We start from the raw sequence: 25,771 nt of genomic DNA, 5'->3' as shown, positions 1-25,771 counted from the left end.
CCTGGAAGAGAGGAGGAAAAGGGTCATCTAGGCAGTGCACATTTCCAAAGGCATGGAGGTTGGCGAGGTCACGGTGTGTCCTGTACATGGAAGACAGTGGTCTGTGCTGACGCCCGACATGATGGCGTCAGTGGGAGTAGCCATGAGATGATGCTGGAGAGGAGGGTGGGGACGAGGATTCTGGGTCTGCCAAGGGTGGCCTGCACTCTGTGCATGATGGGAAGCCAAAGGTTTTTAGGTGGGAGTGAGGAGGGCCGCGATTAGACCCCATGTGTGGCTGGAGAGGAGGGTGGGGATGAGGATTCTGGGTCTGCCAAGGGTGGCCTGCATTCTGTGCATGATGGGAAGCCAAAGGTTTTTAGGCGGGAGTGAGGAGGGCCGCGATTAGACCACATGTGTGGCTTGGGAAAGGCGGATTGGAGGACACCAGAGAGATGGCAAGGAGGCCAGTGGGTACGAACTCTGCCTGGAAGACACCCTGCAGCGCGAAGGGCCTTGCTGACCCCCTGATCTAGCTCGCCCTTTTCTAAGTGACAATTCGAGGACTGGAAATGTTGAGACTCGCACAAGGCTACCCAACTGGCCAGTAACAGAGCTGGGACCAGAATGAGGACCCCCGTGGATACTGCAGGACCCCGCCTGCCCAGCCTGCACAGAAGATGAAGGGCCCTAAGGTCTGGGCTCCTGGGAGCAGTGCATCTGCTTGGAAACAACAGGAAGGTTAGAAAACCATCGCTGGTAAAGAGGGAAGAAATGTCTCCACATCGGTGCTGGATGCCAGCTGTTTTATGTACCAGGCAGCTACCCAAAGCAACAGAGCTTACTTATTATTATTATTTTTTAAATGTATTTTATTGATTTTTTACAGAGAGGAAGGGAGAGGGATAGAGAGTTAGAAACATCGATGAGAGAGAAACATCGATGAGAGAGAAACATCGATCAGCTGCCTCCTGCACACTCCCCCACTGGGGATGTGCCCGCAACCAAGGTACATGCCCTTGACCGGAATCGAACCTGGGACCTTTCAGTCCGCAGGCCGACGCTCTATCCACTGAGCCAAACTGGTTTCGGCCAGAGCTTACTTATTGAGTAAAACAAAAAAAAGGACAGACGAGAAAATTGAGAGAAACTGTCAACCGAACAAAGTAATCAAATCCTGGCCATTCACACACCTGCTGAAATGCAGAGACTAAACAAAGTCCTTTTTGAGAAGCCTGGATCAGTTCTTGTCTAAGCGCAGAGGGTCATGTTCTCCAAAAAGAAAGCCAGCTGCCAAGGAAGTGCTTCACCCACAAAACTCTTCACACAGCGAGTCCCCAAAGACGCCCACCTAAAGTAATCTAGGAGGACGAGCAAAGTCACTGGCCTGAGACGCTCACCCTGCCCTGTCCCTGCCTCTGTCATTTGAGGTCGGGGAAGTATGTCTGTTCTGTTTTCCAGAAAACTCAAATCTCCAAGTGAAGCAAAGATTCTCAGGCTCTGAAAAACCAAACAGCCCCCTCTCATCATTTCACCCCAAAGACCGTGATCTACGTGGAGAACTTACTTTCAGGGCAGAAACATTTTCTGACACTGCCCCTGTCCCCAAGGATCCGGGAGACTGCACACCGGGGCATGGCGTGCGTGGCGAGTCAGTAGGCTCTCGGGCTGCCGTCCTCCTCACCACGGGACCCGGGCCGAGCCCCTCCGTCTAAATTCTAGTGAGCGGCAGGCCAAGGAAGAAGGCGCCTGCGCGCCTCAACCCCGCACTTCCCGTGGCACACACCAACCCAGGAGGGAAGCAGGGCGTGCTCTCCTGTCCACCAGAGGCTCGCGGTGCAGGGTCACCCTTGACCTTCCCTGGGTCACTGCTGCACCTGAGGGAATGCCTTGAGTGGCTGCATCCCGCCTGCCACCATCCGGACAAACAGCCAGCCCCGAGGCTGGCGCAGGGAGAGGGGAAATCACATCCTCAGTGAAATACTGAGCCACCAGGTCACGAATGGTGGAGACCGTCCAAGCACCGCACACCGAAGACACAAATGTCCCAGCTGTTTAGACAAGGACACAGGGGTTTCGGAGAGTTTCCATCAGAAGCATCCTAGTACTTCCCACTTTTTAAAGTAAAACAACTGGTTTCCGATGACTCAGCGATGTTATTTATTTCAGTGTGATCTCGCTTTATAAAGATTTAGTCCTCTGGGGGCGGGAAAAAAGAAGGAGAAACAGAGCATGCGTTTGGCCACAGATGGGAGAGAATCAGCCGCGGTGATACATTCACGCAGGTGGCGTGTGTCGTCACACACGGAGCAGGATGTGTGATCGGAAGGTGTGTGTGGGGGAGCTCACGCCATATGTCGTTCCACGGCCGCGGGCCCGCTCCCACGTCAGGAACAACGTGTTCCTCCCTCACAGCCCGGATGCCCCCCCGACGCCAGCGCTCTGCCAGACCCACGGGACGCTTACCAGGTACTGGAGTCGCTGGCGCTCCGTCTCGGGGGTGAATTCCGAAGACATGGGGATGATTTCTCCATTCCTGACGATGATGGCCCTGCAACGGGGAAAACGCATGATCAGACGCCGGTCTCCAGGTGCCCCGATGCTGTGTTCACTCCCAGCTTGGCTGAGAACACACATCTCCTCCAACCCCCAGGGCAACGGTCCTTGTGACCAACTCTACCGCACACGACGACACAACGCAGGTGTCGGTTCTGTAAGAACATCACACTCCAGTGAGCTTATGTGCCCTATTTCTGCTCGCTGGACCCACACATGAATGCCCAGCTCCGGGACTCACCATGTAGTAGATGCTCAGTGAATACAGGGGTGCGTACATGGGTGATGCAACAGGGGCTCACTATAGACTAGCATTCTCCAGTGGAACCTTCTGGGATAACGGGAATGTTTTCATCTGTGCAGCCCTACCTGGCCGCCACGTAGGGTACTGAGCGTTTGAGCTGTGGTCAGTGCCGCCGAGAAATGGAATTATTTTATTTTAATTAATTTAGCTTTAAGTTCACGCAGTGACAAGTGGCTAGTGTGTAATGCAGTCGGACGGCACAGCTCTAGATCCCAGCTGCTCAGTGTCTGCGGGCCAGTAGCACCGGCCTCACCTTGGAACTTGCTAGAAATACAGACTCTCAGGGGCTGCCCTGGACTTACTGTATGGAATATGCATCGTAGTGAGATCCCAGCGACCCACAGGCTCATCAGACTCTGAAAACGCCCCAGATTTGAAGCTCCTGAGTTTCAGGGTGACATCCTGGGCCCAGGAAAATCCACTCTCATCCCGCGTGCAAGTTCAGTAAATTCACGCCCCGCCCCCCCTCCCCCCCCACACCCCAAAATGTGCCCAAGAGCTACTGCTGACGCCAGGACTTTTGAGAGAACAGAGCTCCCCAAAGCAGATGTCTCAAGGAGGGGCTGCAGGGCCCTTAACCGTGGAGCCGCCTCCCCGAGGCCCGTTCCGGGCGGGGCCTCCTGTCCTCAGACCCCGTTCTGAAGTGTTCCTGACGGCCACTCCCCAGCGAGCGGCCGGTTCTGGTGGGACGCTGCCATTCCTATGACAAGTGGAAGTGGCTTGGGGAACTGCATCCTGTTCAAACCCAAAGCTCCCTGTTAGCAGGCGGCCAGACAGGAGGCCTGGCACCCTCCCCTGGGAAGGCCACGGACACAAAGGCCCGTGGACACACCTGAGGCACCAGGACACGCCGGAGCCCCGGACATGACGCGCCTGTGCCGAGCTCAGCTCCGGGCGACGCCGCGCTGGCTCCGGGGGAGGCCACGTTCTTTGTGCCAAGAAGGCCTGGCACCGCTCCCTCCCCTCCAGAGGCTGTTCCCAAACTTAGAAACGGTCCCTACAAATGGCCGCAGCTGTGGCTACCCCAGCCCCAACCCCTTCCCACCTGTGCCCAGTGGCTGCTGTCATAGAAACCGGTGGAGGGGGGCAGGCGAGGGAGGAGAGGACAATAAAAATCTCGGGGGCTTTAGAGAATTTTCGGTCTAAGGAGAAAATGGTGGACACTGTGGGAAAATGGAAACACTGAAGGGGCCGGCTCTGCCCAGGGGATGCCTCGGGCTTCGGTATTTGCGTCACTCCTTTTGTGATGCTGCCAGAAGCAGGACACATTACAGAGCCCTTCTTATAAACCCAGGGCCGCTTGTAAAACGCAACCAACCTCCCCCCCACTCAAAAGAGGCATCCACTATTCCCAAACTAGTCCACTCAAACGGCCTTTGTCCTCGTCACCAGTGGAGAAGAACTACAATTGGGGAGTAGGGAGTCTGACAGGGTGGAGAGACTTGAGGGGAAGGTCTAGGTTAGGGCCTACCCTTAAAGTAGCACAAAGGGCCGTGAGAACTTGGGGAACTAGAGCAAAAGTCCTTACGCATTAAGTGCCAAAGGCAGCCTTCTGTTTAAAAATGTTGCTTAAAAATAGTCTTAACTCTTTCTCGTCCCTTTCTCTACGTGGCCCCTGGATTCCAGCTTCCAGGCTCAAACTAGGAAAGGTGGGCATTCAGGAAGGAAGGAAAAGATACTGAAAAAGAGAAGGGAAGCGCGATCGGATTGTGTCAGAAACCCGGGAGGAGGCGGCGCGAGTCCTTGGGGAGGACGCTCGGGGGAGCCACACCCAGGTCAGGGCCCCACGTGCAGGAGGTAGGGGGCCTGTCTGTTCTGTTCGTTCTGTTCCAAACGCATGGCCTGTGCCCGCTGCTCAGCATGAGCCCGATGAACAGTTGCTGAATGAAGGAACAGATGAGACAACTTAGGAGAGACTTTTCCTTGAGTTTGAGGCAAAAAGAGAGAACTAAGAGGCAGCAGATGCTCACTTACACGGAAAGCGGGGTCGACACCACAGAGCCAAGAGGGCCTCCCCCGGAAATGCACCTGCTCCCTCAGCTACGGAGCGAGTCCCTCCATCCCTCCCCGCCTCAGTCTTCCCGACATCGGTTCCTCCCGCTCTGTATTCCCAGCCTCTCTCTGCCCAGAGTTCAACACCAGGCTCAGAGCACCTTGTGTTTAAAGTCAAACAAAACCAAAACTAAACAAACGATACTCTCCTAACCCAAAGCCCACCTCAGAGTCTGTTCCTCACGCCCCGTGGACCCCTCAGGGGTGAATTCATTCTTGCTCCTCTCTTTGCCCAGTTGCTCTCCCAAGTCACCAAACGGCCTCTTGGTTGCCATATCCACTGGGCACGACCACACGCCTGGCACCTGGGCAGCATCGGACAGTCTCTCGCAGTCCTGGCGCCTGGGATACTCCTTCTCCTGGTCTCCCTCCCACCCCCAGGACACGCCCGCTGACCTCTCCACGGGCCACCGTTTGTCTCTCTCCCCCCTCTCCATGGCACTCCCGTTTCCTAACTCCTTAACCCCCAAGGCTAGGATTAGAGGGATCTCCTACATGCTCCCTTACCCGGGTACTTCTAATGTAGAAACATCACACTTCGTTCTTGATGACTTAACTGTCCGTCCCCCACTCTAGCCGGTTAACTCCTAAGGCAAGAACTCTGTCTGTCTTGCTCAACACTGCAGCCCCCCTGCTACACACGGGGCCAGGCTACTGTAAGCAGGGCTGGCCACACGATTTCCCGGGTCCAGTGCAAAATAAGAACGCAGGGCCGCTTGCTAATGAGAATTTTGAAATGCTGGCAGCAAAGCCTTACACCGACTGTGGAGCCCTTCGAGAGGGAGGCCTGAGTGACGCACCCAGGTCTTGCACCCATGCAGCCGGCTCCGACCGTGTGCCCCTGATATTTACAAAATAAGCCAACGGCTTCGATAGCTCCATGTGCTGATGATTCCAAATCTCCTTTCCCGCCCACACGTCCCTGCGCCCTCCCGCCTGGAACAGCCACCCGCCAACAGACATCCCTTGGCTATTCACCGGCATCTCAGACTTAGCGTGTTTCAGACTTAATGCAAGATGCCACTGCCACCCCCCCCCCCCAAAGCTGTCCTATTGCAGGGGACACCACCACTTCACTTTCACCTGGTTGTCCGTCCAGATCAGGGAGCCGTTTCAGACATCTCACCCTGCAAGTCCAAACAGGCACCACGTACTGCAAAGTTCACCTTCTCACCAGCACGGGAATCTGCCCCCCTCCTCGATTCCTGCTGTCACTGCCTCGATCCAGAACTTGTCCACATGACTCAGGAGCTCTCCTGCTCTCCCTGCCCCAGGCCCACCCTCTGGCCCACGAGCCACATGGTCACCAAGGCGGTTGTGAAGCATGATTCTCACCCCCTACCTGAGGCCCCTGGATGCTTCCCAGAATTTCTTACTTCCTTCACTGTCTAGTTTTTGCCTATATTTCTAGCTTTAGCCCCACTCTTGCCACTCCTTACACTTCTACCTCTCACTTCCTCTGGCCAACCCATTCCTCTCTGAGAACGGTCCCTTTGCCTTTGCCTTCCTGGTTTTCCTTCCACGCCCTTCTCTGTGACCCACCCATGGCGCCGTATGCCCAGGTGTGCCGCAGCCCCAGGTCCTCACTGCCACTGCTGGCTGCCACGTTGTCGCTAACTACCCGAGGATCTCTTCTGGGCAGAGCCCAGTCCTTATCTCTGGACCTCCAGCGCCCAGGGCCTGACCCGTGGCAGACACAGTAACCCTTGCTGATGGATATGTGATTAAATGAATGAAGAGAGAGCTTGACTTGGGTAGGTGAACAATTTATCCAGAGCGAAGGCCCCAAACAAAATCTTTTCTTAGTAGCAACATAATTATCTGTAATTGTCTAACCATATGTATAGTCTGAGCCCTCAAAAACCCACAATGCCTTTTCATTGATTTTACAAAAGGACAATGGCCCTATAAAAAATGTTGTGCTGGCTGAGTCACCACTAAAAAGTGACTTGGGAGATAAGGGGGCACAAGGCAGGGACTCGGCGGGCGGGGAGGTAGCCACCTCTATGCTCACTCTGTTTCAACATTTCAAACTCACACACAAGGAGGTATCAGCCTTCAATCCCAACCTTCACCGCTGGGGTAACCCTTGCTGACGACCTTCTTCAATAGGTCAGTGCATCCATATCCATCTGTGTGCAGAGCGTCCTCCACGTCTGTTTCAACTGTCAAGTTCTCCCTTCACGAGACATCATGGGTTAAAGAGGACAGCGCTTCTGGCAGTCAAACTCTTCAGTCCCTACATCACGATGCCTCTTCCTCCGTGATGCCCGGCTTCCTTTTGATCTTTCCCTCTTTCATCCTCTGACCCCGGGGTCAATCTGTCAGAGGGCCGGTCCCCAATCTGAAGCAGGGCAGTGGAGGGAAGGGGTTCAAAGGGAGCAGAGGGCGGGTGAAGGCAACCACCGCTGACACAGGGGAATGCCTTCGTCGCTGCACTCTGTCGCGATGGGACCCTGGTATACCTCAGATTTTCTACTTCGTTGTTTCATGAAGTGCTTCTCCGAAGGAAATCTTAAGAAGAAAGCCAGCTGTGGCAGCAGTGAGAACGGAGGAGAGTTAGGCTCCTGCCCTGACCCTTCTCTTGGGGCCTCAGGTCCTGACCTGTGGCTACGACTCTGGTCAGAAATGGAATGACGCTCAGAGTTTGGCCAGAGATTAAGGAAGGAAGTTGCTAGGGACCGGGCCGGTGTAACTAATGGGCAACCACCCCACCTGGCATTCCTTACCATACAAAGCGGGTGCTTCCTGAGTACATTCCCTGGAGTGAAAGCTGGCCTTTCACTCATAGAGACGGTACCTGGAATGTATATGCTGCATTTAATATCTTGTCTCGCATAATAGGTGGGGTGTTATCTATAATATGGTGAAGAATGAGGTTTAATGTGTTTTTATGAGTCAAGTGCACAGATGGAGCGGGAGGTAAAGCAACGATATGAAGTTTTTAAAATGCTCTCTCCACACCCCACACCCCAGATGTTAGCCACAGGAGAGGATAAAGGCCATTTATTGCTAACTTAGGGGAATTTGGAGTTCAGAGAACAGTTCCTGGAAAATCCTTCTATTTATGCCTTCCCAGTCACAATCCGGAGTCAAAAGACCTACATTTTGTTCCTCAAGTTAGTCAAAAAGGGTAACTGGTCAAGAGAAAAATGGAAGCTGAAGGCTCGGCAGTGTCTACCCCTCCTGGGTGCTGGCGGTTCTGGCGGCTTAGCCAGGAGGTAACAATGTGAGAGCCAAAGCACCGAGTGACAGGCAGTGTGGGGCCGAGGCTCACTGCCAGTCCCCCTCCCAGCTCAGAAGTCCACGGCACAGGCCTGCGGATCAGAACTGGCAGGTGCCAGCCCCACCCTACACGCACCGTTAGCTCTGGGACCCGGTGTCCTCGCCTATGGAGAGAAGGGTGGGACCGGGTTATTCCTCAGGCACCTTTCGGTCTACATTTCAATGGTTCTGAAAAGAAGCCTGACACACAGGGTGGAGAAATACGGACGGCTACAGTGACTCCTGTTCTTCTCAGGAGGTGGCAATCACCACCATGTCGGTTCTACTAAACAGAAAGCAAGACAGGAGTGCCGGGAGGGGAGCAGTCACCTCAGTGCCTCTCGTCAGTCCCGGAGGACACGGAGCCCATGGCGAGGAAGCCCCTCCGTGTGATTCGTCTGTGTCACCAGGCCCCTTGGAACAGAGCTGCACACGAAAGCCACAGCTAACACTGTGGAGCGTATTCATGGGACGCCCTGATTCCATTGCACACTCTTCAGCTGCCAGTGATTCCAAACGCGATGTGAAACCGCACATTTCCAGAGCGGAGGAGGAGATCCGGGACGAGGTGACAGAAGAGGGACCAGTTGGGAAGCCCTTTCTGACAGAGGGGATGCCGATTCTAAGGTAGGGGGTATGCACTTGGTCAGACCGCATCAGACCTCTCGAATTCTGTTTGGATGCCGCAGGCGCGTCTGCCTCCCTCAAAGGTACTGGAAATGTGTCGATGGAGAAGGAAGCAGGGCAGCTGAGGAACAAGCCAGGGTTACCAGCATCCAAGGACAGCCGGGCTGGCAATGCCACTTAGAGGCGTCAAAAAAATAGCGGAAGGGGAAAAACGAACCCCAGGAGCCCGGATTTATTTTGGGTGTGTTTCTAGTCATTCCATTTTCAGAACATCCGAGAGAAAACGTTTGCCAATAAGGTGATTCATGCAACAGGACCTCAAATGCATAATTAAATTTCTTAGCAAAAACATCCACACACAAAATGGTCAGAAAGCACACACAACACACACTCGGATCTCTAAGTGGCAGCAAAAACAAGTGACCACTCGTGGAGCAAGAACTGAGTCAGATGTTCCCTGTTTTCCTCACAGCCAGCCCCCTCTGTCCTCACACCACCCAGAATCCTTTCTCAATGTCAGAATTCAGCCGCTTTCTACCAGCATCTTGCTATACCAGCACAATATTTTCCCGGCTAGGTAAAAGCCTCATAGTCATTGAAGAAAACTTTTTGAGATATAAATTATTATTATTATTTTTTTAAAAAGCAAGGGCTCCGTCTATAAATTAACACTGGTGTTGTCTGTCCTATTATCTTTTAAAAATATAATCAACGTTCCATAAAATTCATCCTTTTAAAGTATATAATTCAGCAGTGTGTTTTCTTTTTAGTATAGTTACAAGATTGTTCAACCATCACCACTACCTAATTCCAGAACAATTTCATCACCTCAAAAAAAAGTCCCAGGGCCCCTCAACAGTCACCCCATTCCCCTCCTACCCTCGAGCCCCTGGCAACCACTAATCTGCTTCCTGTCGCCATGGATTTGCTTATTCCGGACATGTCACATCAATGAGATCACATGTGGCCTTGTGTGTCTGGTTCCTTTCACTCGCCACAATGGTTTCGAGGTCCCTCCTTATTGCAGCATGCACCAGCACCTCATTCCTTTCTGAAGGCTAAATGAATAGTCCGCTGTATGGATATACCACATTGTGTCTGTCCCTTCACCAGCTGAGGAACACTTTGGTTGTTTCCACTATTTGGCTACCGCGAATAATGCTGTTATAAACATTCAGGTCCAATTTTTTTTTTTGGAGAATATATGTTTTTAATAATTCTCTTGGCTACATATATGTATACCTAGGACTAAGTTTTCTGAGTGACATGCTAACTCTAAGTTTAACCTTTCGAGGGACTGCCAATGGATGTTCCACAGTGGCTGTATCACTTTACACTCCCAATGGGTGCGTTTTAAAACTTTCTCTTACAGGACACCACAGACTCCAAACTACATTTATTTCTGAAGGTCCCACCGTGGTTTCTCATTTTTCACGGTTTTAAAAGCACTTGGCTGGGAAGGTTTTGCCTGTATGCTTCAACTTCAGTGCACACACTGAACACTTAATGGTTCATTTCCCATTTGCACCCGAGGGCGTATCTTCTGTTCTTAAGTGCAGGGTCAATGCCTGTATTCCGCAGCAATACACAGTCCCCCAGCACGAATACACACTAACACTTTTCAAGCCACAAAGCGAACGTATTTTTCTCCCTGCAGCAAGTATCCAGACTGGGTGAGGCCACCAAAGTCATTGATTTTTTCCTCTAGTGTAGTCATTTTTGGAGTAGGATGATCTCCCTCCCCCCACCACCCCCACCAGCTTTTTTTTCTTGAATAACTGATGACTACAATAGCTCACCGTGTGTACGCTCAGGCAGGTGGGACAGGCAGAGCCTGGGAAGCAATCTATTTGCTAATGCTCTGCGTCGGGCACACCCACGTTAGGATTGTGCCCAATTCTGACCCCTCTACTTTAAAAAGGCAAACCGATGGAGCAATGGAACAGAATCCCAAGAAGAGAAATAAAAACAATTCAAGGGGTGGAAAATAGATGCTCTGAAGGAGGTTGAAGCAATTCTGGTGTTTTGGCCTGAAGGAAAGAATGAGGAGTGACTGGATCATATTCTCCTTCACGCAACGTGAAATGGTCTTATTCAAAGAATGGTGGGTGACTGGTTCTTCATGCTCAGAATAAAACAAACAAGAGGCAATTCTATTTAAATCAAATCAGTGAAATTCCACGGCGGGAAATGGCAAAAGAATTTCCCGATCTTCGCTTTACACACTGACCGAAGCCCGCGGGCCTCCGCCCTGGAATTCTTCAGAGCGACAGGCAGGAGCCTTGTCTAGAGTCGCCTGCCGAGAGTCTCGAGGCAGCCTTTGCTGTTGCTTCCTTCCGATGCTATCAATCAGGAGTTACATCTGCTGCGTGAGAACAAAGCCCAGTCAATCCATGGACAGCTCCTTCTAGACTGTAAAATGTATTGAGAAGGCCTGGCAACCTACACTGCATAAGTAAACCCGGCATCCTGCTTGCCACAGGCCCTGCTCCAATTAAGCTACATGAATGCACCTGGCAGGGCAGGTGGCCTCACTTGTGGCCCACAATTAGGTCACAGGCTGGATGCCTTACCTGTCAGCCCTCTCTGCCTCTAGCTGCTGATGGTGACCCTGCGTCAGTTCCTTACGTAACGCAGGTTTGGGAAGCCCATTTCTCGTGCACTGAGCGTAAACCTCAGCTGGGTTTTGGGAGCCAGATGATGCACAGTGGAAAGCGATGAGCATTTGGAGTCCAGTGCAAGCCACTCTGAGACTCAATTTTCCCCATCTGAAAATGGGACAGTAGCTTGCCCTGGCCAGGTGGCTGTGTTAGTTGGAATGTCGCCACTGTACAACAACAAAAAAAAAGGTTGCAGGATGGATTCCCTGTCAGGGCACATATGGGAGGCAACCGATCAATGTTTCTCTCTCACATCGATATTTGTTTCTCTCTCTGATATTTCTCTTTCGCTCTCTCTCCCCCCCCCCTCTAAAAAATCAATTAAAAAAACAATAACAACATATTTTCAGGTGAGAATTAGCAAAAAAAAAAAAAAAAAAGAAAAGAAAGAAAAGAAAAAAAGGGACAATATCACTTTCTTCAGATTAAATGAGTTTATGTGCAGAAGGACTTTAAGTATAGCTTATTAATGGTGCTGCTGGAATTATTAACAGAAATTCACATATCCAAAAGTCAAACTAGTACAATCAACCACGTAAAACTGTTCCTTTGCACAATAACTGACCACAGTTGTGATCCTAAGGAACTGCATGAATGAAAAAACAAATTGCATTTAGTGACCTCGATTATTGAAATAAGCCAATCAGAGAAAGATAAGTAACCCATGCTATCACTTATAGATGGAATCTAATGAATAAAATACAATGATGAAAAAAATAGATCCAGAGACATAGAAGCAGGGAGCAGACTGAAGAATTTCAGAGGGAAGGTGGGGGTGGGGGGTAGAGATTAACCAAATAACTTGCATGCATATATGCATGACCCATGGACACAGACAATAGTCTGGTGATGGCTGGGAGGGGTGGGTGTGGGGTGGAAGGGGTCAATGGGCAAACAAACAAAAAACCCCACAAACAAAGGGGACATCTGTAATACTTTCAACAATAAAGACAAATTTAGAAAAACCACATGCTGACTTCCCATTGCCACTTCAGTCATGTGTTCAGATTCCCCCAGAATTCCACAGAGAAGAAGGGAGACCGACAGTGTAGTATTGGAGCATTCCTTCTTCTCTTGATCACTGGCTTCAAAACCCTGTTCATTAGGATTAATGCCATAACCTCAACGTTTTCCCACACATCTCTGTAATTTAAGATTTTATTTTGACAAACAAGTATAGGAAATCCCCTTTCTATGCAAAAATTCTACTGAACCCTTAATATACCTGAAGTTATTGCAATTGTCCTAGTGAACAATGTCTATCTGCTTCCTGGACTATGTCTATGGAAGCAGATATGAGAGTCTTAGAAATGAAATGCATTAACGTTTTTTATTCTATGTGTATTTACCACGTGTACATAATTTAAAAGTATATTCTCCCAAGTAAAGAAATGAGAAGGTCTGGGAACCTGCTGAGGTTCCCAGCCTGTCCGTGGAGGGTGACGGTGCTACCAACAACAGGAGCGACGGGAAGAGAAGCCCGTCTGGAGGAGATGACGCTGGGCGTCTTGAATTCGAGGTTGGTGGGTACAGAGATGGAAGTGTGAGTGCGGTGCTGTGGGATGAGGTCAGTGCTAGAAAAACAGACTTTCCCTGGCCAGCTCGCTCAGTTGCTTGGAGCATCATCCCGCACACCTAAGGGTCACCAGCTTGATTCCTCGTCAGGTTGCAGGTCTGGGACGGGTACTGGAGGCAGTTGATTGATGTTTCTCTCTCTCTCTCTCATCAATAAAAACATATTTCCTTTTTAAAAAAGGAAAGAAAAACAGAATTCAGTTCCACAGTTTTAACATATTATAGTTAAAACTGTGGAACTGAAACAAGTGTCCCAAAGAATGTATACAGAAAAGGTGGGGATAAACATTAATTGAGAACATGTAAAGATGGGCCCATTCTCTCATTTACCTGGTGAACTCTTGTCACAGAATAAGTCAATGAATTAAGGTTGGCCTCTATAATATTTCCCATGGAACACTCTTCTGCATGATAATAGGAAACCACCCCAACAATTCAGGCTCAATAGAGTTTGGAAAGCACTTTTTTCTGAACCCGTAAGCTACCAATATGTGTTGCTGTTCTCCAACACTAGACATCTGTGCAACCTTCCCCAATCTGACCAAGAGGGAAACATCTCTTCACTTTTCTGTGTCGTGTGGCTCAGATTCAGGATGGCTGCGCTTGAATGAGTTACAGTCTAGGGACACAGCGAGCGTCACTCTTGGGAGTCCCACTCCCAACTCCCAGAAGCCCTGTGAGGTGAAAAATCAGGGCTGCTCTCTCTTGTACGAAGGCCGCAGCAAGAGCCTCTCTCGGATCCCACTTTCTTTTCTGAGACGCACTTCATCCACAAAGCTGCAGAGGCCGAGTGAGAGGCTAAGGTAGGGGCTGCCGGGAAGAAAGCTCAGCTCCCTCTCTCCGCCCCACTCCCTGGCTTCCTTCATGCTGGCTCTTCTCTTAAACAGTTGGCAGGTCAGAAAGCTTGGGGCGTGGTCCTGCTGCTCTGGCTTCAACTTGTTCTGACTGGAAGCGTGGGGGCTTTCTTGCTCTGGTTCTCATTTTAGTTTTGCATTTGCAGCTTCTCTGGAACGCCTTTCCCTCATCACCAGGACGAGGGGGAAGGAGGCAAATAGGCTTGTTGGGTCCTAAGCGCTGGATCTGGTTCTAGCTTAGACCACAAAAGACTTTGACGTGGTCCAGCCTGGCTCACAGAGGGACTGCACTGGGACTTGAGGCCAAAATTTGTTACTTATGCCGTGTGGTGCTCTGCCTCACCTTCTGTCCATATAGTTCTCTGGTTAACTTTTGGGGATTGGTAGGCAGGGTCCAGAATAGGACTTAAGAATTCATTTCCACGTCTCAGCCATGCAGCTTCTTATTCCTCCCTGGACCTTGCAGTAACCAGGTTGAGTTTGACACCAATCCCTGCAAAATGTTGGTATCTAAAGCTTCCCCAGTGGATCTCATTCCTCACCCAGGAATCATTTTGACATCTAGCTGAAGAAGTGCATATGGGACTTTACATTTTCCCCACACTCAGACTATTAGTATGGGGTTAATTCAAGATCCCATTTCTTCCGATGGGAAGGCCAAGGACAGGTGATACCACTAACCTATCAAAAGTGCTCACAAGGCTAAAGCCAAGAACAGGTTTGTATTTACGGAACATGGTGAAGCCAACAGAAATGGCCTTCTTTAGGTATAGGTGAAAAAGTGAAGTGACTTAGGAAGAGACTAATTAGTTACTTGATAACAAAGGTCTAACACCGAGAGATGACAAAGCCGACGGAGTCCTGTTTTATTTCGGATTGAGAAGGGGAAAATAACCATGAGTTACAAAAAGAAACCCAACAAGCTAAGGCCTCAGACAGGTGAAGAGAGTCCAGAATAGAAGTCGGCTGCGACAAATGGGGTCGAGTCCTCCAGCCTCCACAGATCACGCACAGCTCGGGCCCTGAACGTCCTTGAGAATGAGGCTGTCCCAGCGCAGTCAGGAATCTGGGGGAGCGGCAGCGAACCGGAGGTGAGCCCAGAGACTGGAGAGGAAATCGGGTCCAGTTTTCAACAAGGAGACAACAGACTCTGTCACTAAGGATATCAGTTGGAGTAAGTTCTGTGGCATGGCTGCTGGGAAGGTGAGAGTGGGCTGAAGGATGCTGTCTTTACAGGGAGTGGAGGGGGCATCAGCACTATATCCCATGGGTCATTTCAGTTCCGAGTGGTGCCATGTGTGAATAGGGAAATTTCATTAGAACCCGGCCACAGACCTGAACACTGGGGGGCTCCCAGCAGCTCTGAAGGATGTTAAGGACACTAGGGATGTGCATTCTGAAGAAGGTTTGTGGAGGATTAGAGTAGGTGCTTTTTAATATCGGGAGGACTGTCAAGTGGAAGAGTATGTGATCATCTCTGGGTGGTAGAAACACATCTTTCTTTTTTCTTTAAAAAAAATTTTTTTTATTTCAGAGAGGAAGGGATAGAAACATCAATGATGAAGGAGAATATTGATTGACTGCCCCCTGCACACCCTCTACTGGGGATTGAGCCCGAATCCTGGGCATGCACACCCTCTACCGGGGATTGAGCCCGAATCCTGGGCATGTGTCCTGACCGGAAATTGAACTGTGATATCCTGGTTCATAGGTCGACACCCAACCACTGAGCCACCTGGCCGGGCTCTTTTTTCTTTTCTTAGTATATAGTTTTTAATAGATTTCAGAGAGAGGAAGACAGAGGGAGAGAGATACAGAAACATCAACGAGAGAGAAACATTGATCAGCTGCCTCCTACACACCCCTACTGGGAATCGAGCCCCTGGAACGTGCTCCAACCAGCAATCGAATGCGACCTCCTGGTGCACGGGACAATGCTCAAGCAACTGAGTCTTTCTTTTCTTAATCTTATTTATTTGTCTTTTTCTAAACTGTATAAAGTAACCTACACTGATTATGTCACAGTAGAAAGTTTTGTTTTCTTGGGATTTTTTGTTGTTGTTGTTTTTACAAATGTTTCATGATCTAAACATGTACATATAAATATACTAAATAAATTCCTGAAGAGGAAGGTTGTCATGAACAAAGAGGAGGGTCAGGTCAAGAAAAAGGTAGTAGAGGGGAGAAGAGGAGGGAGGGCAGTGGAATCCTGGAGGTGATTGGCAGGAAAGATGAGAGCGTCTGACAGGCCGGACACTGTGGCACAATCTCCACCAGGAGCTGCAGCAGCGAGGGAGAGAAAACCAGGATTTCCAACCACGACCAGTTGGGACTTAGTGACGCTGCTGGAGAGGTGGCTGTGATGTCAGTCAAGATTTCACCGAAGCCAAAGAGCATCTCCAGGGACTCAAAGAAGAAAACCTCCTCCTCCAGAGCTTATAAGGAGCTCAAGGCCATGGCCAGTCCAGCGGGAAGAGGGGTTCAGAGAGAGCGTGGGCAACCAGGAAAAGCCACCTCACAGACAAGGCCCAGCAGAGAGGCCTGGGGCCAAGGGCAGCTGTCGGGCACTCTTTGAATCTTCAAGTGTGTGGGCAACCGAGGCATTTCAGCGTGAGGTGCCTCAGCCGTACGGCCTGCTATCCCCACTCTCCCTCCTGCTCTGAAGGTTCAGTTACGAATCTGAATTATCTTAGTATGGAAGGTTTGAGGGCAGGAAAAGAGGAAGAACATCACCAACAAAACCAGGAGAGCAACCTTTGATGGATAAACCACTTTTCTACTGGGAGTAGCAGTGCCCAAAGCAGAAACTTCAATCCATGAAACAGAAATAACATTCCCACTGTCAACACAAGAATGATAGGAAATATTTATACTCTGGGCTAGTACATTGAAAATAAAAATAAGAATATTCAGGTGAATTAAAATACCTTAAGTGCTACACAAACTAGTTACTTCAAGTTTAATTCTTCCTCGGGCAATAAAATAAAAATAAACCAGTTCACCCTTCTATGTTGCACAGAAATGAAGAAAAAAAAAATAATGAAAAGGTAAATTCTCTGGAAAAAAAAATCCACTCTAGTAAGTCCACCCAAAATGTGTCATTATAGACACACCATTTTCAAATGTATTTTTCCTGGGGGCAAGGTTCAAGTTGTCAGCTTGTTCTTACAATAACCCTGTTGAAGAGGCTCTGCCTACCGTACCACCACTTCACCAAACACTCCAGAGAAACACAACCCATCAGATCCCTTGTTTCTGCGTCCCAATTTCTACGGACCTATTCAAGTTTACCTGTCCAATGTTTAGCATCCATCAGCAAGTCACACACTCCACAGAACAAGCGGCTCTCAGAGCACCAGCGCCCGGCTCCCATGGGCCGGGGCCACTCACAGCCACCTCTCAAGGGAGAGACGCAGATGGAGGCTTTCCGCACGCAAACCTTGCCCTCCTCGGCCTGGTGCAATTGAGGAGGGAGGCTGAGGAGCCATTAGAGAGGGCACCGACAGAGACATGTGTTATTATTTGAAACGCGAGGCTGCTGTTCAAAAGGCTAAACTGTGGTGCTTGGAGCGAAGTGCTTAAAGCTGTCCCAGAACCCTAAAGGATCGTGCCCTAATTGCAGTCACGTTCCCTCAGTCACAGATGAAAAAGTTCACACTTTCTCGCGTCTGGCTGGGATCACTCGGCCTTTCATTGCAGTGGTGAGGACGCTTTCATGAGAGGCAGCGTCTTCATTTGGTTTCCAGATGGGTAACTCTTGGAAGCCACGCGCGCGTTGAAGGACATCTATTTTTGCCTTGAGGTCTCGTGGCGTCGGAGTTCACATGAACCTCACAGATGAAACCGATCTGAGCGTGACCCATCGGTGCCCGCGGTGTTTTCGCCAAGGGGAGGCCCCGCACGTGTGGGGTTTCTGCACTTACACGACTTATATGTTTATTTGCAGTGAAAACTCCTCACCAGTTTCCGAAGTCTAAGGAGTTTAAAAACGATCTACCATGCATGTTCATCGGAGAACGAAGGTGGGAGAATTCACTGGGCTAATGAACCCCCAAAGAAACTCAACGTCTCGACCGAATCTGTGTTTGTTCTCTCTCGGCCCTGGGACAAAAGCTTGGCCAAAGCTTCCCAGGAATGTCTGAGGTTAGAAATCCCGTTCGTTTAACCGTTTCATTTCAGGGATGAAGAAACCAAGACCGAGGGAGGTTAGCGGGCGGGGCAGGCTGAGACCCAGGTCCTCACATTCACCTCGGGGTTCTTTCTTCAATGCTAAGCCGCCTCCTGCTCGTGGCAGACCATTCCCACAGAAACGCCCGTGTTCCCGAGCATCCAGGGCCTCCCACGATGCCTTCTGCCACCCAGGGCAAAGGCCGGGTCTTCCCTGTTCTGATTCCCACCTCGGTCCGGCTGCCAGCTTTTCTGCCTGCACCGGGCTCCTGTCCCGTGCCCGGGCAGACCACCCTCTCCCTTCTCTCCTTGGTGAAATCCAATAACGAGGAAAAGGTTGGACTCGGGTGAATTTCCCTCCAGACAATTACCAGGGACAAAAATAGTGAAATGAGAACAAATGGGAGTGACCCAGAAGGAGCGCGAGTCTGCACCAGAGAGCTCACTGACTCTGGAGCAGTGCGCTGAGAGGGACCATCAGGGACAGCCAAGTCCCCCGGCTCCTGTCCTATATTGCCGAGAGGGACGCATGCACTGGAAATCTAGGGGTGCCCTAAATTAGGAGAGGCGACTGTGGCTGCAGACGCCGGACAGAGCCAAACGGCCAATCTGAAGCGAATCTGTCTCAGCCGCCCGGGAACAGCTCTCCTAAACACACAGCCACCGAGGGCTCGGCCTCCGAAGGAACTTGAGCATTTTCACCATAAACATCTGAACGTAAACCCACGTGACCTTGCATGTAAGGGGAGCCCCAGTAACACCGACCACACTTTCACTGATCAAACTGGGACTTCCAAGACCTTGTTTTCTTTTTTGGGGAAAATATTCCCAGAGTGGCCACCCCGGGCAGGGAACCCGAGAGAGCAGTCTCTGTGGCACGGAGCTCACAGCTTGGGGAAGCAGTGGTCTGGGTGGGAGGTGCTGGGCCGCTTCAGCCAGCCGGGCCAGGAGGGGACAGTGAGGCCCGAAGGACTGGCCGCGGGGAGCCACGTGGGAAGCCAGGGAGAGAGCAGCTCGGGCGGAAGCAACGGCCCGTGCAGGGACTCACTTGGCGAGTGTGAAGCCGGACAAAGGGTCCGTGAGACCATGAGACGGGCTGGGGGGGCTGGAGAGGTGGGCAGAGGACCTGGCAGGCATCGCAGAGTTCAAACAAAATCAACAATGAGCTTCGGAGGGCTTAGAGCAGAGGTTCGATCGTTTACAAAGATTATTCCCATTGTGTGTGGACCGTGGTCTGTGAGGACAGAGCTGAAGAGGGAACGAGCAACTGCTGCTGAAGTTTAGGGGGGAAGTGCCAGTCTGGACCCAAGGAGGCAATGGAGGCCCCGAGAAGCGATGTGTTCCTGACGTCGTCTGCCGTCAGAGCCGGCCGGACACGGGTCTGACTGCAGTGGATCTGGGGCGGTGGGGGAGGCGTGTTTATCAGGTGCCTCTATGTGCTGGGGACCACGAGGGGCCGCTTCCCCACAATTAGCCATGGCCTTCAGATTCCACATTCCCGTGCACCCCTCATTTAGAGCCACCCCAGACTAAGGGCACCTACTCGCCCAGGCTCCTTTAAAGAACGTTATACAGCCCACCATGGCATCACGGTGCCACGGGCTTGTCAAACAGCCATCCTATTTATGAACAAAGGGCCTAGGCAGAGCTGAGTCTGCTTCTGGGAGTACTTTGGGGGCGCGGGGCGGGGGTGGGGATACAAAGATAAGACTTGATTCCTGCTTCAAATGAGCTCTGGCCTATTAGGGAGAGATGCTCAATTATGCTGCAGTGTGAAAGGTGAAGCAACAGCGCAGAGAAGGTGTCCCTGAGCCCCTGGCACCCAGAGGGGCACCGGGGACAGGGAAGACCTCGAGGAGGAAGTGACACAACAGGCAAGTCCCCAGGAGCTGCTATCACCAGGCCGGGAGGACATGAGTGCCGGGAGGTGTAAGGATGTGGCTGGCACCGCCAGGGCTTGGGTGCGAGGAGGTGAAGGCAGAGAGAGGCTGACGAAGAAAGCTAAGGAGTCTGCACTTGATTCTGAAGATGAGAGGTCACCCATCTTTAAGTAGGGGCAGGGGGGGCCAGCATTTTAAACTGAATAGGAGCCAGTGAGATAAGCGGATCCCTGTAAGGCTCCTGTAGGGAGTCCACCAAAGATGCTGTGGCTGTCGGCAGGCATCGGTGGTTGACATGGTGGGGAAAGCGAGAGGAGAAAGAGCCGTCACCGGAAGTTACCCTAGGTTTCTAGCTTAGGGTAATGGGATGCTTGTTGGCACCTTAAACAAAATTGGAACAGGGGAAAAATTTCTTCCATTTGGGAGAAGAAAACTCCTTTAGTTTTGGATATTTTAAGCATAAATCGGTTTGCAGAACGTCTTATTTATTCAGACTTTCCCTTGCTCAAGAAAGGATTTAAAGGGAGATTACACAAATACACACCAGATACAAAAATACATGTGGAAATTAAAATGAGGGGAGATCAGAAGCAGCAAGGAATTAAGTTAATAAAAACACACACGTGTGCCGTAAGGCTTGTAACTTCCCTGGGAGCGGCCACAGTGCTCCCCGACAGGCAGCGCCGAGACAACCACGATCCTTTACTCGCCGCGGGGTCCAAGGTGAAGACCACCCCCCGCCCCCCAGCCCGGCCGTGCCCTGCAGTGCACACAGGAGAGAAGCCCTCCGTGTACTTGGGACAGAGGCCGCTGTGCGAGGAGACGAGCAGGTGCCTCAGCAGGACCCCCGCAGTGACACCGCAGCATTTCCCAGAGCTGCTTCCGGAAACCTTCTCCAAGGGAGGCTGGTGGCGTGAGCAAGCACTACGGTAAGTGACGGAGCCAGGACCGGAGCCCAGCGAGGCTGTGTCTCTAGAACAGCGGCCGCCAGCCTTTCGGACCTCACGGACCACCAGGGGTCCCCGGACAACGGGTTGGCGACCGCTGCTCTAGAACCTGTGCTGTTACCCACTGTGTAACCTGCCCAACCACAAGTTCTCATGTGTTTTATGTACAGGGCCTTGGTGACAAGATTTTGTTTAAATAAAGGCTCTGAAAAGTAACTAAGAGAGTCTAGCCATTTTTTCAGACAACCTATTAACACTGAGAACTGGAGCGGCCCATTGGCAAGCGGGACCCCATGTCCTTGAAATACTGGAGAGAAGGATGGCGGTGATGTGCCGGGGCCGATTCACAAAGAACGTGACTGAGAGAGGAGAGGAAACACTATGCATCAACTCCGACACAGAAAAGAACGAAAACGCTTGGCTCCAGGTTGCGGGAGGAGGGGGGACACAGGGAGAGATGAGTCCGCAGGAAAATTAACGGCAAGAACCCAGTTTCTGCAGGCGGGCCTGGTGGTGGCCCACGGCTGGGAACAGTTTCCACTCTGCAGCCTCCAAAGCCTCTTCGTTGCCTGCGATGCCTCCGCCAGAGGAAGGCGGCCGAGAGCGGGGCGGCCACACGGCCGATGCAGAGGGTCAGGCAGGCTCGGACCCAGCAGCCTGACCGAGGGCTTCCCGTGCCCCTGAGCTCCCGGGGGAGCATGACCTTGACTTCACAGCCAAGTCTTGCAAGAGAAAGGAAAAACCTTGTTATGTTTCTGTCACACGCCTGGAGGCTTTTAAAGGGATTTGCTAAAAAAGGACTAATTTTTCTGTGCGACTGAGAGACAGCCATTGCTTGCCAAAACAATAGGCAAAAAAACAAAACAAAACAAAAGTCCTATTAGAGCTGCCTGGCATGCCCGCCCCCTCCCCCCAAAGCACCGGAAGTTAACTGTCAGCCCTGTGGAGACCCGCCCCAGCACCGCGGCCTCAGCGTGCTGGCCTGGCCCCAGCAGGCTGTCCCCCCCACGCGGGTGAGCGTAGAGGTCTAGAGTCCAGAGCGAATGTTTGGCAGCCGTACCGGTGAAGACGGCTCACTCCCCGCTGGAGACCGGGAACAGCTCAGGAATGCCATCTGAGAAGTTCACAGCACGCTTCACATCAGCCCAAAAGCTAGGGCAGCCCTTTCCTAGCCACCTGTACTGTAACGCAAAGTTTATCTGCCTCGCATCATAATGTTATTATAAACTAAGCTATGTTCAAGTGGCAAACTCTAGTATTAGCAGTAACAGCAGTAAATTAATAATCAATACTAATAACTAACATTTATTAAGTGCTTTCTCTATAGAAGATACTGTCTAAACACTTCACATGCATGCAATCAGTATGTCATGTTCAATGCTTTCACGTGTATTGTTTTGCTTCTTTAGTTTATTGATTATCAGTCTCCTGCCCCCCTCTCCCCCGCCCCGCCTTTGAAATGCAAGCTTCATTTGGACAGGAGTTTTTGTCTCCATTATTTTTATTTTATTTTTAAATTGATTATTAGAGAGAGGAAGGGAGTGAAAGGGAATTCAAACCCAGGATGCTTGGCTTTAAACCCTGTACTTTTAGTCAATATTTACTCTCTGTTTTAATATAGACAATAGCCAACATGTATTACTATGAGCTTACTATGTACTAGATAAACAAGATCATTGCCTTGTGTGTACTGTCTCGTTTAAAAGAACAGCTCCCCATGGGAGGCTGTTATTATTCTTATCAGACAGAGGAGCACACTGGGTCTTAGGAGATTTTGTCCGAGCCATGCTGTGCAGCTAGAACTCACTCAGGCCGTGTGAGCTCCAGTGCACGCTCTGGGTCGCCACCCCCCCTGAGTCCTGCTCGTCCTGCACCCAGAGAGCCCCACGTGCCCTTCAGCGAAGGGCCTCCGCAGCCCCGCTCCGAACACTGCGTTCTAGATGCGCACGTCCCTTCCTCTGTCACGCTGTTCTCTGTAAAACCCACACAAGTCTTGGGTTCACACACACGATGACGGAGTCAAACAGCAGTGACACCCGTCTGCGGCGCGGAGCTGACCTGGATCAAAACCACACTGAGCCGTGACCCAGAAACCCTCCGCTCAGGAGGGAGGGAGGCCGACCGCTCCTGAGAGAGATCTGCACCGAGACCCATCGGGAGGGTCTGGGAAGCGCTTCCGTGTGGGTGGGACCAGAGGGGTGAGTCAAGAGCACCCGAGGCGGGGGGTGAGGCTCTAGAGGGTAAAAACGTGAAACTGATCCCAGTCCCTGTCACCCGGGCTGCCCACTGAGGCAGCTGCAGCCGCAGTTGTAGGACTAGAGTTAATGGCAGGACCCGTGATAGCGGCCTATAAAAAGGTTCCTCTCTGCCTTCAGCAAGGCCTGTCCACTGTTTTGTGTGTCTAGGCTAACACACCTTAGAAATGCCAGTGATCCTCTTTTTCAGGCCCTTTGGAGACATAACTACATTCAAGGGGGCACATACTCTTGTCAAATATCTTGTAATCTAGTCATAGAGATTCCCACCCCCCCTCCCACCTTCACGTAATCTTCCTTACACTCCCTCCTTCATTCCAAACGTATAAAAGAAACGGCAAACCAGTCCTCCTCCAGAGCACCTGCTCAGCCTATTGAGGTCTTACGTCCAGGCGTGTCCTCTGTTTGACTCAAACTCTTTCCACAGGGTGGACATTCTCGTGTGGACCATGACTACACTTCCCAGCAGTCGTCCTTGTTTCTCGGGGTGCGCCTGAACTCCAGCCGATGGGCAGCCTGCCGACGTGACGGGTGCCTCGCCTGGCCCGGCCATGAAACCTTCCTGAGCTCCCTCCATGCTCTTGTTCCCTCCAGCTGACTGGATGGAGATCCCTCAGAGACCTTGGGAGCCAGGGGTTAAAGGTGGCAGACCCCCCTCAGCCCGGGGCCCCTACATGCCTGCGAGAGACAAAGCCATTGCTTCTCTAGGCCAGTGAATTTGGGGTCTACTGTTTCCACACTTAGCCTACCTGAGATGCGACTGTAGAGCGGAAACACTTGTACCTTTCCTCATACAACTGTGAGGTCCTTTGACTCATAAAAAAAAAAAATACACATACACACACACCAGCCACAATATTTTTAAGATTCTCCTAAAGTCATAAAAATGGTGCTTCATGGGGACCTTAAACAACCAGATGACTTAGAATATTCTTATTAGGTGGTAATACGGTTAATGCCTAAGTGTTTTCCCTAAGAGAGAACCGACTCTTCCCCACAGCAGCGCACGGCGTCTCCGGACGGCTCCCACCGAGCACCGACAGCTCTCCATGAGCACGTACTGAGCACAATGACAATGCAGCACTTAACCAGCTCTGAGCGCTGCCCTGGCCCTGGCCCTGTGCAAAGAGCTTCCCACCACCTGCCCGTTTAATCTTCGCCGGGGGCGTGGGTACTTCCGTCATCTCCATCCACAGATGGCAGTACTGAGGTTCTGTAAGCGTGGCACTGACCCCGCGGTCACACACAGCTAAACGCCTCAGAGCCAAGGTCACCTCAGGCAGTGCGAGCCCCTGCTCTTGGCCACTACTCTGTCCTGCTGTGGCCGTCAGCTCTGTACCAGCCTCATGGAGAGCAAGCCTCGCCCTTCCAAGTCTGCAAAAACCCGAAGACCTCTTTTCTATCAGCACGTGTTATTTTGTCACGCGGCTGGAAAAACCCTCCTTGGTTTGAGTTTCCGTCATCCCTTCCAACACGGTTCCAAACCTCTTCACCATTCCGGCCTCCGTGGAGGCCCCTGCTCACTCCCGCGCATGCGGGAATGGGTTGCCCAGAGAGGGACTTCGCGTGTAACATCAGGTTAATGACAGTGCTTCCCCGGAAGGGTCGGTGTGAAGATTAATTAGGTGATTCACACACAGCCCCAGACATCAGAAACGGCACTTGAGACAGGAAGCCGGGCCGAAAACGTTAGCTGTTATTGGCCTCACCTTCGAAGGCGGTAGCCTAGGATTACGGCGGGTCTGGTGTCCGCAGCACATCACTGGTCAGACGGACTTGACTGTCCACTTACAGTTTTTAAGAATGGGAGCCATCGAGAAGTTTAGTCTCCCCCATCCTGACAGTGTTTATTTTTGTTGTTTTCCTTTTCAACGGATATTACACTTCACCTTGACTATGGTTAGCTTCTCCTGATTGAGTTCAGCCCACCTTCCCAGGCACTAAAGGCCTTTGTTTTTTTCTCTCTCTTTTCTTGTTTCGATCCCTCCACAAACCCCAGCTCCCCAAGTCCCCCTGCCCCCGACAGCCTGCTCTTTATCCATGAGACTGTCTCTATTTTGCTTGTTAGTTAGATTCCGCCTAAGAGTAAAATCATATGGTGTTTGTCTTTCTCTGACCGGCTTATTTCACTGAGCATAATGCTCTCCAGGCCCGCCCCTGCTGTCACAAAGGGTAAAAGTTTAAATCCTGTTCATTCGCCTTACTTGGTTTCACATCGGCAGCAAATCAGAGGATCAGGATGTGAAAATCTAGGTGTGGCCAAGAGTGCCCCAAAGACAAAGCTGTGGTGTTCTCTGCTAGAAAGATCCCCCCTGGCACGTACTCACTGTTTCACCTGATCTCGGCCACCAAGGTCACTCTCCTGACCACAGTTACCTCGTGCCCGCGTTCATAAGGACAAACATTCCATTTCTACCAACTCCATGAGCCTCCCCAGCCCCGTCCCTTAGCCTCTAGGAATAAAGGGAAGTTGTTAGAAGCACAACTTGGCTGGGATGGGGAACCACAGCCAAAACTCCACTGTGTCAGGGCCCAACCAGGGGAGACCAAAGGCCCGCACAGAGTCATGCCTGCCCCGTTTCCAACAAGGCAATCCTCACTGGGCGTGGGCTGGGCTGGGGGCTTCAGAACTGCCCAGCCGTCCGTGGGAG

The 25,771-nt window shown here is 51.3% G+C and overlaps 1 protein-coding gene across 1 annotated transcript in view; it reads right to left on the bottom strand.

Moving 5' to 3' along the window:
• Positions 1 to 25,771, bottom strand: part of PPM1H (protein phosphatase, Mg2+/Mn2+ dependent 1H) — a 240,002-nt gene that overhangs the window by 82,166 nt on the left and 132,065 nt on the right. Inside the window, exon 5 of the mRNA XM_054718908.1 lies at positions 2,446 to 2,530. Within this exon, the coding sequence (XP_054574883.1) occupies positions 2,446 to 2,530 (85 nt within the window). The remainder of the gene's footprint in view (positions 1 to 2,445; positions 2,531 to 25,771) is intronic.

Source organism: Eptesicus fuscus, chromosome 7 (assembly GCF_027574615.1).
Source record: "Eptesicus fuscus isolate TK198812 chromosome 7, DD_ASM_mEF_20220401, whole genome shotgun sequence".
Lineage (NCBI taxonomy): Eukaryota > Metazoa > Chordata > Mammalia > Chiroptera > Vespertilionidae > Eptesicus > Eptesicus fuscus.
This window is presented reverse-complemented; position numbering and strand designations above follow the sequence as displayed.